Below are 12898 nucleotides of genomic sequence, written 5' to 3' on the forward strand. Positions count from 1 at the left end.
GTAATCCAGTGAAGTCAATGGGAGCTGTGCTGTGACCACATCTCACCCTTTCTTCATTTTTATCTCTGCATCTCACCACACTCTCCACATATTTCTTTTTATTTAAGTATACTTCAATTTCAGAACATCATACATTTTTAAAAAGGTGCATGCAGTATTTAAAAGCCAAAAGGCATTCCCACCAGGTTTTAGCTATTATAAACAAGTTAACATTGCCTAACTTCTAGACTAAACTGCTTCAGAGGGTACATTGTGTGCCTTCACAGAGGCTGTGGTGTACCACATAAAATCTTTGGTTGGCAACAGTAGCTGCAGCAAAGTTTTCCTCAAAGCTTTTTGATTTCATCCCTCTACATTCCTACTTCATGACAAGTTACCACTCCTCTAGGTCTCAGCTACTCCACTGAGAAGTCCCAATATAATAGAAAGGAAGGAAGAGACCAAAGATATTTGGAAGGCTCTTCAGCACCATTAAGAAACTCCAAAACACAAGAGTTTGGATGAGTTTGTTCCTTAAGTACTATGCATTAGTGTAAGGCCAAAAAAAGTAGGTTTGTTCCAAATTCACCTTACCTCCATGGGATAAAGAATACGTGTAGTAATCTTCTTCAAGTGAACAAGAAATGTGGAAAATGCCAACACATTTTGGAAAAATAAAAACCACACCAACTCTAGTTACAGGCACCCAAGAAACAAGAAATTACAAAAATGGCAACAAAGTCACCCTCCTTTGCCCTGACTGCCAAAGATCAAACTGGATCTTCTGGACTCCCACACAGCTAGCAGTAAACCATTTAAACAGGAATAACCTGAACTTCATATCTTTCATATGAACTTACTAAAAGAGTGAGCTGAACTTGGAATGGATTCAGAATATAATCTCATATAATTTTGCAATTACTGCAGGCTAAGGTAATATTCAGAGGACAAGCCAGTTTGCCATTAACACTTGCTGTGTGCTATTTATATACACACTATTGCAGTTACTTAATTAAACAGAAATATAAACATATGCTAATTAGAGAGAAAAGAACATCTGTGTTGGTGCTTCAGCTGAAGAGAATAAAAATACTTCAGAAAGCAAATATTAGACAATTTTTACTCCATCAGACATATGGGACAACTGAAATAGAAAGATGGGAAGTAAATATCTGCACTAATGAATAACAAACAAGAAATTATGCAATTAGAAGGCAAAATAATCCCTTAGTTAAAAATCCTTCTAACTGACACTGTAAACACTTGCTACCAAGGATGAAATGGCTTAATTTCCTAGCAGAAGCTGCAGTTTCAAATATAAACAAGATTGTTGTAAGTCCCAGGAGACATTTTGCAATTCAGGATGCAGAACTGACAACTGAAATTTGTCCCTTGCAAAGCCCAAATAAAGACAATAAAGTTATAGTCCAAAGGAACTGGACCCAAGTTTTTGAAATTAACAGACTGCCTCTTAGGAAAAAAGAAAAAAATCTAAACCAGGCTGCCTCATTTTTATTTTCTTTCAAATTATTTGCAGGTCATACTGAACCAGCTGAAGAGGTTGCCATGTTGTGCTCTTCAGTATTGCCCTTTAGCTGAAACACTGCAATCACACCTTCACATCAGAGCACCTGTTTCATTACAAAAGAATGAAACAAATTTTGAAACTGGTAAAAAAGCAGTTTATCACTTTTTCGCCTCAAGAAGTTTCATTTTATAATTAATTTTAAAATTGCATTATTAGAGAATGAAAGACAAATTTGAGTTAATAATTTTAGTACACAGAGCCCTCATGTCAGAGTTCTCAGTTTCTAATGTCACAGAAAGTGTTGTATTATCATTACCACAGAAACTTTTCACTGAACAATGAAAATAAAGAAAATGAAAACACTTCATAACGCTCCATATCTAACCCTGGGTCTGGCACCAAACCACCTTTCATGGCCACGGCTCTCGTGTTTCTGTCAACAAAGACATTTGCAATGCATGTATTGCTGAGGCAATTATGGCTGAGGCTGCGATTTTTAGACCAGAGGATGTGTCTCTGGCTTTCTAAAAAAATGTACTATTATCAGCAAAGCAACTTGCAGTACCTATGCAGAATTATTTCACACACTCCAGGTGCTGAGAAGCTCTGCTTGGAACAAATGTGAATAATTCATTTTAATAACTGCAGAAGGTGTACCACCAGCAGACTCCAGACATTGCTACCAGAGGACCACTGCAATCGACCCTATCATGGCTGCCTTGCTTGAATGTTAGCAACAAATTTAAATGCAAAAGCAGTGGTGATTTTAACTCCTGCCCCAGATGCAATCTACATATTCACCAGTTACAACAGTAAGTGTTCTGTGGTTTAGTATCTTTTTTTTTTTAATTACAAGTTTATCATCTGGGGCACAACAAAATTATAGTGACAGCAAAAAAAGAAAATTTCACCATAAGAGTCAACTTAATTCCCTGTTAGGAATCATGAATGGAATGCTTTGGATGCATCTCTGACTGTAGTTCTAGATAAGCTTGTAGAGTTGATGCCTTTTTCTGACTTTGAAGTAGAACCAGAGCCCTGTCAGGCTAAATACAATCATTGTATTTCCAGTGAGGTAAGACAACTGTGGTCCAATGGAGAGAAACATATGAAAAGTTGATGATGGAAAGAATCTGTGAGAAGAAGCATCCAAAAAAAAAATCAATTCCTTGTTTATTTTTCAATTCTGGTTCTTCAGCTTAATGTGTAAAGGCAGAAAGCAATCCTGTAAGCAGAGACACATTTTAAAAGCATGCCTATTCTCGTATGTGTGCACTGACTGTACCAAGTCAAAGAGAATATTTTCTGAGTTTTCCACAACTGTCATACCTAATTCCCTAGACAAGAAATATCATAGTGTTTGGCTCAATTTAGCTCATTTGGAGCTCTTCATGCTCACAATAATAATAATAATAAATTGGTTTAGGATAGTACATTCTTGACTTGCAGAGGAAACTGTCTATTTTTAAACAAGTTTAAGTAGGAAACCAAGACTTATTTCTAGAAAAGTTGAAATGCCAAGCATTTGCTATTTCAAGTTTCTTGATCATTGATATTATTACATCCTCAGTTTGCACTTAATTCAATTTCACAATGAGTTAGAAATAAAAATATCATATTAGAAGAAAAGCTCTAATCAAGTATGTAATTTTAAATATCTTTAAGAAAGACTCAATCATTTGTCCTACTAAATTCTTCAAGAATAAAATAAATTCCTAGTGTGAGCTCAAGAATTCATGTAAGTTGATCTCCCAGTTAAAGAAAGGCAGCAGAAAAGATGAAATTACATTGTCAGGGAAATATATTAGCAAATGTACCAGAATGCCATTACATTTCTAAGTCCTTTTAATCACAGAATAGTTGGGGTTGAAAGGGAACTCTGGAGATCACCTAGTCCAACCACCCTACTAAAGCAGGCTCACCTACAGCAGGTTGCAGAGGATTGCATTCAGGAGGGTTTTGACACGCTCAGACTACAGGCTCATTCAGGAAGCAGTATCAGAACCCATATTTAAGGCACTGGCCTGTCCTTTACTTGGAAGCTATTTCATAGCTGAGAATTCCTAACTATTATATCACATCATATCAACTCAAAGAAACCTGTTTGTTTGTATACAAAATGGAAACACATTCCAGTTAACATTCAAAGTAAATAACCAACTACTGCAAACAAATATTTACATTTCATGTAAAACATTTATGCTGTGAAATCCTAGACCATATAAGCTCCAGGGAACAAACATGAATGAAGTGTTGTAAAGCAGTTTACTTCAGAAAACGAGTGCTTCTAAAAACATCTGTTGGCATCTGACATTTGTCTTCAAACTCTCCCCAGTTCCATTAAGAAAGCCAGTTCCTAACATCCACCAAGATAATTTAATTATAATTTACTGATACTAATCATCAGAGCCTGTATCTTGAAAACAGTCTTGGTAAAAGGGTTCCCATCAGTCAGCTCTTAGAGTTATAGAAGAAACCACATTTACAGACTTTGAAAAGACAGAGGTCTTAAGCTAACAGGAATCTTGGGTGTGTACATGTGTTGTGCAAATAGAAGAGGCAGAGGTGGAAAACCACATTTAGTTTTCCAACCAAAACCAAATCCAGACTCTAAAAGATAACAGGTCAAGCCTTGCACATTAAATCACAGCTGAATGGAGATACTTATACAGTCATCATTTTGAAAGACCAAATTATGTCCTAAGGTAAATGCCAACTCAATTAAATATCTAGGAAATGACACAAGCATTCAAAGGGATGTTAGTCCTATGTTTTGAAATACTCAGGTTCAGAGTATTTGAATTTTCAGTTATTACACTGAATTTCCATGATTCACTCATTCACTAAGAAGACACTTAAGAGAAAGGAACTCAAAACAGTACTTTGTATCTCCTCAAAATCCTTATCTGTTTTTTTACAAATGGGAAATGCATGTACACACTGATGTACAGACCAAGGCGTCACAAAACCCTGGCTTCTTATACAGACTGAACTGATAAAAGTAACCGAACAGAAATAAAATAATGGTTTAAAAAATAATTTTCCTTAGAAAAAATGGATGAAAACACTAATATCTTCAATAGAAGTAAACCTGGAAGTACTCAAAAGTATGTTAGCAATTAAAAAAACACAACTGTATTGCTGATCTGCCAAAGAGAAAGCACAGCAAATCAACTAATTTTCCAACTTAATGGTACAGCTGAGCTGATGTCTGGAATCAAAGCAATATGTTCCAATACTTCAATCCAGTCAACTCTTTTAATGCTGTCTTCAATTAGAAACTCAAAAGATGGAAGAAAATGTGACATGCATTAAATTATTAGAGATGAGAATACAACTGCTGGAAAAACCCATTATATCCTAATAATTGTACTTGTACAGTCTTCAAGACTTTTCTGCCAAATGAGGCACGTGTCAGAGCTCTGATTTACCACTGGTATACACAAGCTCTTTCCCCACACCTAGGGTTTTACTTGTTGGTATTGAAGGTCAGATCTGACATGGTTTTCCTGCTTTGCTGGGGTTCCTTTTGTCCTCCATGCTACGGGAGCTGCATTTACATTCAAGCCCTTTCCTTGGTTCCTTCCCAGCTTCCACTGTGGTGATGCTGTGCTTGGCCCTGTATCTTGCTGATCCCAGCCTGGACCTGGCTGACTTGATTTCCCAGCTTGATCTCAAGACTTCCCTCATTCACCATGGACCTGTCTGGCAGCCACTGAGCACTTGGGTGACAATGGCTGCTGTCCCCTGACCTGCTACTTTTGCTTTGGCACTAAGGGACTGCAAAAGTTATCATTAGGACTCTGTCCCTGCCTCTATTTTCTTGTGGTTCAGCCTGCTCCTGCTATTCCTTGCCAGCAGTTGCTGCAGGCAATCTGTACTACATAACATTTTCAACACCAGCTTGGAAGCAGGCATAGACAGCACTGTTTATGAAATACAATAAATAGATCTTGTTTTGTTTATGAAATAGATAAATTTCTATTTATGAAGAGATTAAACCTTTTGGAGAAGCTGGCATTATCCATCAAAAGTCTACAGAGGTTTCAAATAAACCATCTTTGTAAATTCAAGTTGATAACAAGAATGCTAAACAGATGAGACTATACTTCAATATACGCACATTAATAATAATTAGCATTTTATATTCATTGCCATGTTGTTAGATCATTAGTGCTTTGTGTTAGACATGTCCTACAAACTATTATAAAACAAAAAGAGAAACATCTGCTAAAAAATTATTGCATCCTTGCTAAGGGACAGCTAAACTAAAGGAGGATTACTTTTTGAAGGAAAACCCAACCTCAACAATGAAGTATTGATAAGCAAAGATGCTAGTCAAAGAACTATACAAATCTATTACTCTTTTAGAGAAAATTAATATTTAGCTATCAGTAGGATTTGGTAATACTGAAGTGTCTACCTCTTACCAACCGCTGGAGATTTTAAAGGAGTGGTTTGATACATAGTTAAGAAGGATAACCAAAGCCATTAACTGAAGATTTTAATGCTAATGATGTTACATACAGCTATTACTATGTCAGGAAAGGTTTAGATTGAATATCAGAAAAAGGTTTTTCACCCAGAGGGTGTTTGGACACTGGAACAGGCTCCCCAGGGGACTGGTCAGGCCTGACAGAGTTTTAGAAGCATTTGGTCAACACTCTCAGGCACAGCATGTGATTCTTGAGGATGGTCCTTTGCAGGACCAGGAGCTGTACTTCAATAATCTTTGTGGGTCCCTTCCAACTCAGAATATTCTGTGATCAATGCCTTGACTTTTTACTCTGACAGCCATATACAACACATTTATGGCATTTACATTTTCCACAAATGTGTGCCTATCAAACCCCTGGACAATGTTAAATAAGGAATGAAAAATGGGCCAATTACCTCAGTAATAGAAATGAATGCAATTACAAAGAGGCAAAACAAAGATTAAATTATATTATTGAATAATGAGTTTGTTCCACGCATCGCAAGAAATATTTAACTCACCTGGTTGCCAACTAAAAGAAGATGTTCTCCCAGCAGAAAGTCCTTGAGCATATCTTCCATTACCATCATATGCTAGAGAAAAAAACCCCAAAATTTTCACTTGATTTTGTGCTCTCATATTTATGCATTCACTAATGACAGTGGTACAACAGGAACCTAACTTCAAAGATTTGGGGCCAGATATTTTTGAACTTCATACTTACTCATACCTACTTATTTTATAGCAATAGCCTCTCAGCCAATAATAGCAGAGGCAATATATCCAGTGATTAGAACAAGGAAGCATTTACATCCTCTGCTCAAACTCATTGTGGGAGCCTGATTTCCCTAAATACCTTTAATTCTCTGTAATCATTCCTAGTATGCTTCCTTTTAGCCTAGTTGAATGAATGCTTGTCACCCAGAGTGCAAGAACTTTCTTTAGTTTGTGCCAGCTTTCCAGCAATATCTTAGTAAGAACATTACAGAAACCAAATAGAGAATAAAACACATATGTTAATTATACACATATATATTATTGAACTTTAAACACCAGGTCTAATTTAATAACAAATATACTTTTTTTGTTCTAATCAAGCTTGATTTTCAAGGAAAATAAAGATAGGAATATGCATGTTCAAGTCTAAAAGCGTCTATATGTATCTTATAATAAGTGCTTAACTATTCCATTTTTATTAATTATTAGTTCATATGTGCCTAATTGAAGCCAAAATGCTGGAGGTATATTTTTACATATACAGTAGCATAACAGGTAACACACACTGTACATCATTTAACCTTATCTCACTTCTCACAAATGGTTTGTTTAAAAGGATAGAAAGGATTTCAGGATAATGTGGCAATGCAGACTACTTTACTTGCAATAAAGTCGTGTATATTTCTCCACTGTATCTAGTAAAAATAGGTCATCTGTAAGTAGGTCAGTCAACCTACTTAGAGAAATGAATGATTGTCTTTAAATAAATACATTATCATCTCATCTCTAGGACTCGATTAATATAAAAATTAAAAATCAGCAGCTTGCTTATAATTTCTGAGCATAAACCCCCTTCATTACTGTGTGAAGGATATTTTAAATTTCCAAATCTCTCTAGAACACAGGCTGGGGGTGGGGAAAGAAACTCTTGTAAACACAGCTTAATACCATGAAATCCTAACCAGGCATTTCAAAAGACTACTGAATGTTCAACACACAATTTAAGGAGAGCACTTCAAGGCAAATTATTCTATTTTTTTGCATGTGTATACACTAGAAATTTATAACTGAGGAAAATAAACTTGACCAGATATAGGAGAAATTCTAGGAAGTCAGTTTACCACACACACTGATTACAATTTTAAATTTTATTGCTAAGGCACAAATACATCCTTTTGATGACTGTTTTTTTATCCTAGATTGAACAAATATACATACATTATGGTTCCCCTGCAAAGCAGCTTACCCACCAGAAATACTACATATTGATACTTCTTCTTTTGTTGGTTCTTTTTTTGCACCAGGACTTAAATTAGCATTGTATTATGATGCCTGCAGACATTTAATATTACCTATTTTGGCAAAGGAGTTGTAAGTAGACACATCTGTCACCTTTATCAATCCATGCTCCCCAGTGCCTTGTCTGAAAATTGCATTTGGCATATTACCTAACAAAATTATTCCCATCTCTATGACACCTGTTGTGGACCAACAGCAATGTTTCATGGCAATATTAAATTTCACTGTAATGTGAATTGTTTCAAGACCAAACATACAAAGGCAAAAATCTATGTGTTTCATTACACTGTGCAGCACTACAAAGGGCTGAGGACATATCTTTTCTCTGTTTTCAGTTTATTTCTGTAGCTTTTAGGCAATGAAGCACTGCACTAAACTCAAATCAAATTTGTTCTCCAGCAGGTTTTGTTAAATGATCATTACAGCACTTGAATCACCAAACTGCAAGTAGCAATACAGAAAATAAGAGTAGAATTCATTTACAAATTGGAACACCTATCCTGACTGGTATTTGGTTGCTGTTTCCTCCAGCATTTAGCAGGCACAGCTATTCAAAGAAAGATACAGAGCAGGTCATTCTCTGCAGCAATTTTAACAGAGGTTCCCGGAATAAAATCTGAACACGGTTTTGTCTACAGTTTTCTGAAACTATAAGCAAGAAGGTGGAAAAAGCAAAGCAGGTGTTAAGTCCTAGGAAAACTCAGTATTTCCTTTCCAACAGACAAAAATTAAGTGCTTTATCAAAATGGCAACAGAGAATAAAATCTCACATGAAACGTTAGTAGGGAAGATGAAGTCTGTCATCTGCTCCCCTTGCATGGCTTGTCATCACCTTCAATAGGTGATACCCATGTAGCAAAGTCTTTCTGGGGCAAAATTATAAATGAGGTACAAAAAAGACTAGGAAAAGAAAATATGGAAGCCCATACCAGGCCCCTAAAAGCAAAGTATTTCACAAGATCATGTTATCAGTATTGCCTTTCAATAGCAAAAATATTTTAAAGGTAACCAAGAGAGTAAATCTCTTCCTAAGGATACCTTTGTCTGACAGTTTTGAGGCTTTTATACTAGACAGAGAAGAAAGCTGCTCTACAAAACAGGGTGCTGGAGAAACAGAAACCAAAAAGCCTGCAGTCACAAAGCCCTTCCTTTTCCTTGCATTCATTAACCACTTTACTACTACTATGAACTAATTGACACTAATATCTAATTAATAAGCTAAACAATTTAAAAGAAATAATTAATAACTCAAATAACTAATTTTCTAAGTACTATTCTCCTTGCTTTTCAAGTATGCAATATTAATTCTAATGTAAAGGAGTGCATTGGGTCTGGCTGAGATGGAGCTGGTTGGGCACGAAGGGTTGTAGTGAATGAGGTGACATAAGTCAGTAGTGGGGTTCCACAGGGCTCCAACTTTAGCCCTCTGCTCTTCATCATCTTCATAAATGTCATGGAAGGGGTACTAAAGAATGGGAAGGGATACTAAGGAAGTTCTCAGATGACACAAAACTGGGAAGAGCTGTAGACTTCCTTGAGGACAGGGAGGCCCTGCAGAGCGACCTGGACAAATCAGAGGGGTGGGGAATCATCACCCATATGAACTTTAATAAAGACAGGTGCTGGATTCTGCACTTCATATGCCCCTGAATGGGGCAACCCTGGATGTACAGACAGACTGGGGAATGAGAGGCTGTGCCATGGAAAGGGACATGGGGGTCTTGGTCCATGGCAAGCTGAACATGAGCCAGCAGTGCCCTGGCAGCCAGGAGGGCCAACCCTGTCCTGGGGCCATCAGGCACAGCATCATCAGCAGGTAAGGGAGGGGATTGTCCCATTCTGACCTGAGTTGGGGCAGCCTCACCAGTGCTTTAGCTCCTGCTGAGTAGGGCTGGCACAGCATCAGCACTGTCTCCCCAGCATTTGCCCCCCAGCAGGAGTCTGGGGTGGTCAAGATCCTGGGACAGGACACACCTAGGCCAACTGACCCAAAGTAACCACAGGTATATTCCATACCAGATCATCAGCTCAGATACAAAACTTAAGAAAAGGAGTAGGAGTGGGGGCATTTGTTATTTACAGTGTTTGCCTTCCCAACCAAGCACCACGTGTGCTGAAGCCCACAGCTTCATGGAAAGTGGTTAAACATCACTTGCTAGTGGGAAGTAGAAATTTAAATTGTTGGTTTTTCTTTTTGATTGTGCAAACACAAATTTTTGCTTTTGCTTAATAAACTGCCTTATCTCAACCTATGAGTTTTTTTTCCAGCCTGTTTTCTCTCCCCTCTCCACCTGGGAAGGGGGAATGATAGTGGCTTGGTGGGCACCTGGAGTTCAGCCAAGGTCAACCCACCCCAGGGAGGTACAACTTTATGCAACAGGCCTGTAAAACACATTCTCATGATGCAAGCTACAATCCAGCCCTAAGGGTGGATCAGTCCAGCAGCAGTAAACATAAACAAAATGTTCAACAGAATTGTTGTAATCTCTTCACGCGGGGATGAAGATATGTCTAAAATGACCACCAAATGCTATGAGAAAAATTTAAAACTAAAGAAACTACTTCAGAAATATATCCTTAAAATTTAGTTAGTACATTATGTACTACACATATGAGCATACCCATTAGTATACATTTAATAAACTTTTCTAACTCAGAGGTCAGAGATTTGTACTTACTTGTGCATTTTCATAAAACAAAACATCTGGCACTTTCATTTTCTCAGCTGAGTTATAAATTGGCATGGTCACAGACCCTATCTTCAGAATCCCGTTGTTTATTTCACCTAGTCATTTTTCAGGAAACAAGCAAATGTATTTCTTACAACATCTTCTAAGCAGACAATGCAATCAATACCTAACATTCACAAGTAATGATTTACAGATTCTAACAAGGCTCTTGTTTGTAGTACATTATTTCTATCTAAAGAAAGAAAACACTTGGAAGAGTATCAATTTACAAAAGGCTGCATTATCATGAATTTGAATTATTTTAAAACTGTAAAGAAGTGTATTACAATAAATGATGAAAAGGTGATCTTACAGGATAAGGACCATAAGAAACACCAGAAGTTGTGACCACTCCCTTGGTGTAATTTGACACTCTCATTGTATTACTGGAACATCACCAATAATTTTAGGTTATATTTCCTCAATCCACAAGGTTTCACACTTCCATTCCTCTGCTGTCTTCCCCTGTCCCACTGTGGAGTGAGGCACAGAGGTGAGGTAACAAGCGGCTCAGCTGAGAGGGGGAGCACACCCACCACAACAGTGCAGAGCCACTGCTGATTCTCCCTTTCAGCACTGCATAGCTGAAATATTCCTCAACTACAGTTCTAAGAGAAAAATTACATTAAAAACATTTCTTAGATCAAAAGAACCATAAATTCAGTACTTAGGAAAATAACAAATAAGTGTAATTAATAACAAACACAATAAAAATAAATATTTTTTTGCTACTTATTTCTTAATCTGGCATTGTATAAAACTGAAAATACCCTTATTTCTAGACAGATGTTTTTAGCTGTTTGCCTTTATAGCATGAAACAGAGAAACACAGAAAATTCAAGGGATGTATCCAGATTTAAAAAAAGAAAGTAAGCAGGTAGCATCACACAACTGGCAAGAGTTCAAATTATTTTGTATACATAGTTTTTTTAATATATCTATATATATATATATATATATAGAGAGAGAGAGAGAGAGAGAGAGAGATAGATAGATAGATAGATAGATAGATAGATAGATTTATATATAAAAATGTGAATAAGAGATATAAAAATACATAGGTGGTTGCAGATATATATATACATATGGCTGGATAGATATTTGTATAAAGTTACATACACATATTGTACTGCATATAATAGAAACGATATATCTATTAATATATCGCTATCTACATACGTACTTTTATATACACAGGCATTAATAAATTCATAAAAATAGAATCCACATGAATTAAAACCAAAAATGTGTTTACCACTGCACAGATCTAACAGTAAAAAGACAGCAATCTAATACATCACAAAACTGGGAACAAACATACAGAAGAACAAGAGCAGAAATAAAACTGGTGAGGCAGAGAACAGGAAAAATGTAGTGAATGGAAAACAGCAAATTGCTCACAGTATGCTGCCTGACTGAGGATATGAAAAGATATACAGCTAGCATGAAGGGGATCATACAGGAATCAGAAAGCAGAAGAGAGAAAAATGGCAGAAGCAGAAATATATGCATAGCCCTGAAGGCGACTACAAATGATTACAAGTTGGATAAGCCAAAGATACTAAGACCTGCTCAATAAAGGTGACATGCAACTACTAGAGCAATTTAAAGAGAATAGCAAAGAAGTGTGTGCAAGAATGAAAGCAAATGATAGTACAACACTTCTACAAGAATCTCAAAAAAGAAAAAAAAGGAGACAAAGAAGCAATGGTAAAAAAACAGAACAGAGAAATGTTAAGATCAGACTAAGGCTGCAAATCTACAGAGGACCAGCTATCAGTGATGAAAAATGAAAAAGCAGTACTAAAAGCCTGAGACCGTGGATCTCATAGACTGAGAAACCCTTAAACATGATGGAAAACAAAATTCCATGAGCAGGGAACTCAGCAGACAATACAACATACTGAGAGCAGTAACACATTCTGATTTCACAAAGTCAGAGATACAACTGAAAATTATATTTAATTTTGAGGATAACTAGTACACCTTTACACATTGAGCAATTTGAGTAACATTCCTGCAGAGCAGGAAAAAAAAATAGCAGAAGCTTACATTTGTAATCCTTTCCCTCCAGTTTCTCTGTGTCATCTGGACTTGCTTCAATACCAAAATCCTGCAGATTTTTGTGTAAAGCTGATCTGGCAAGGTTTGGTAAAAATCTAAAAGAAA

General features: G+C 36.6%; 1 protein-coding gene across 1 annotated transcript in view; it reads right to left on the reverse strand.

Annotated features, from left to right (window-relative positions):
- Positions 1-12898, reverse strand: part of VWA8 (von Willebrand factor A domain containing 8) — a 179392-nt gene that overhangs the window by 98521 nt on the left and 67973 nt on the right. The window contains exons 18-20 of the mRNA XM_084226836.1: positions 12782-12888; positions 10679-10785; positions 6506-6577 (exon numbers count right to left, since the gene is read on the reverse strand). Of these exons, the coding sequence (XP_084082962.1) occupies positions 6506-6577; positions 10679-10785; positions 12782-12888 (286 nt within the window). The remainder of the gene's footprint in view (positions 1-6505; positions 6578-10678; positions 10786-12781; positions 12889-12898) is intronic.

Source organism: Fringilla coelebs, assembly GCF_963513975.1.
Source record: "Fringilla coelebs genome assembly, chromosome: 2".
NCBI classification, from domain to species: Eukaryota; Metazoa; Chordata; class Aves; order Passeriformes; family Fringillidae; genus Fringilla; species Fringilla coelebs.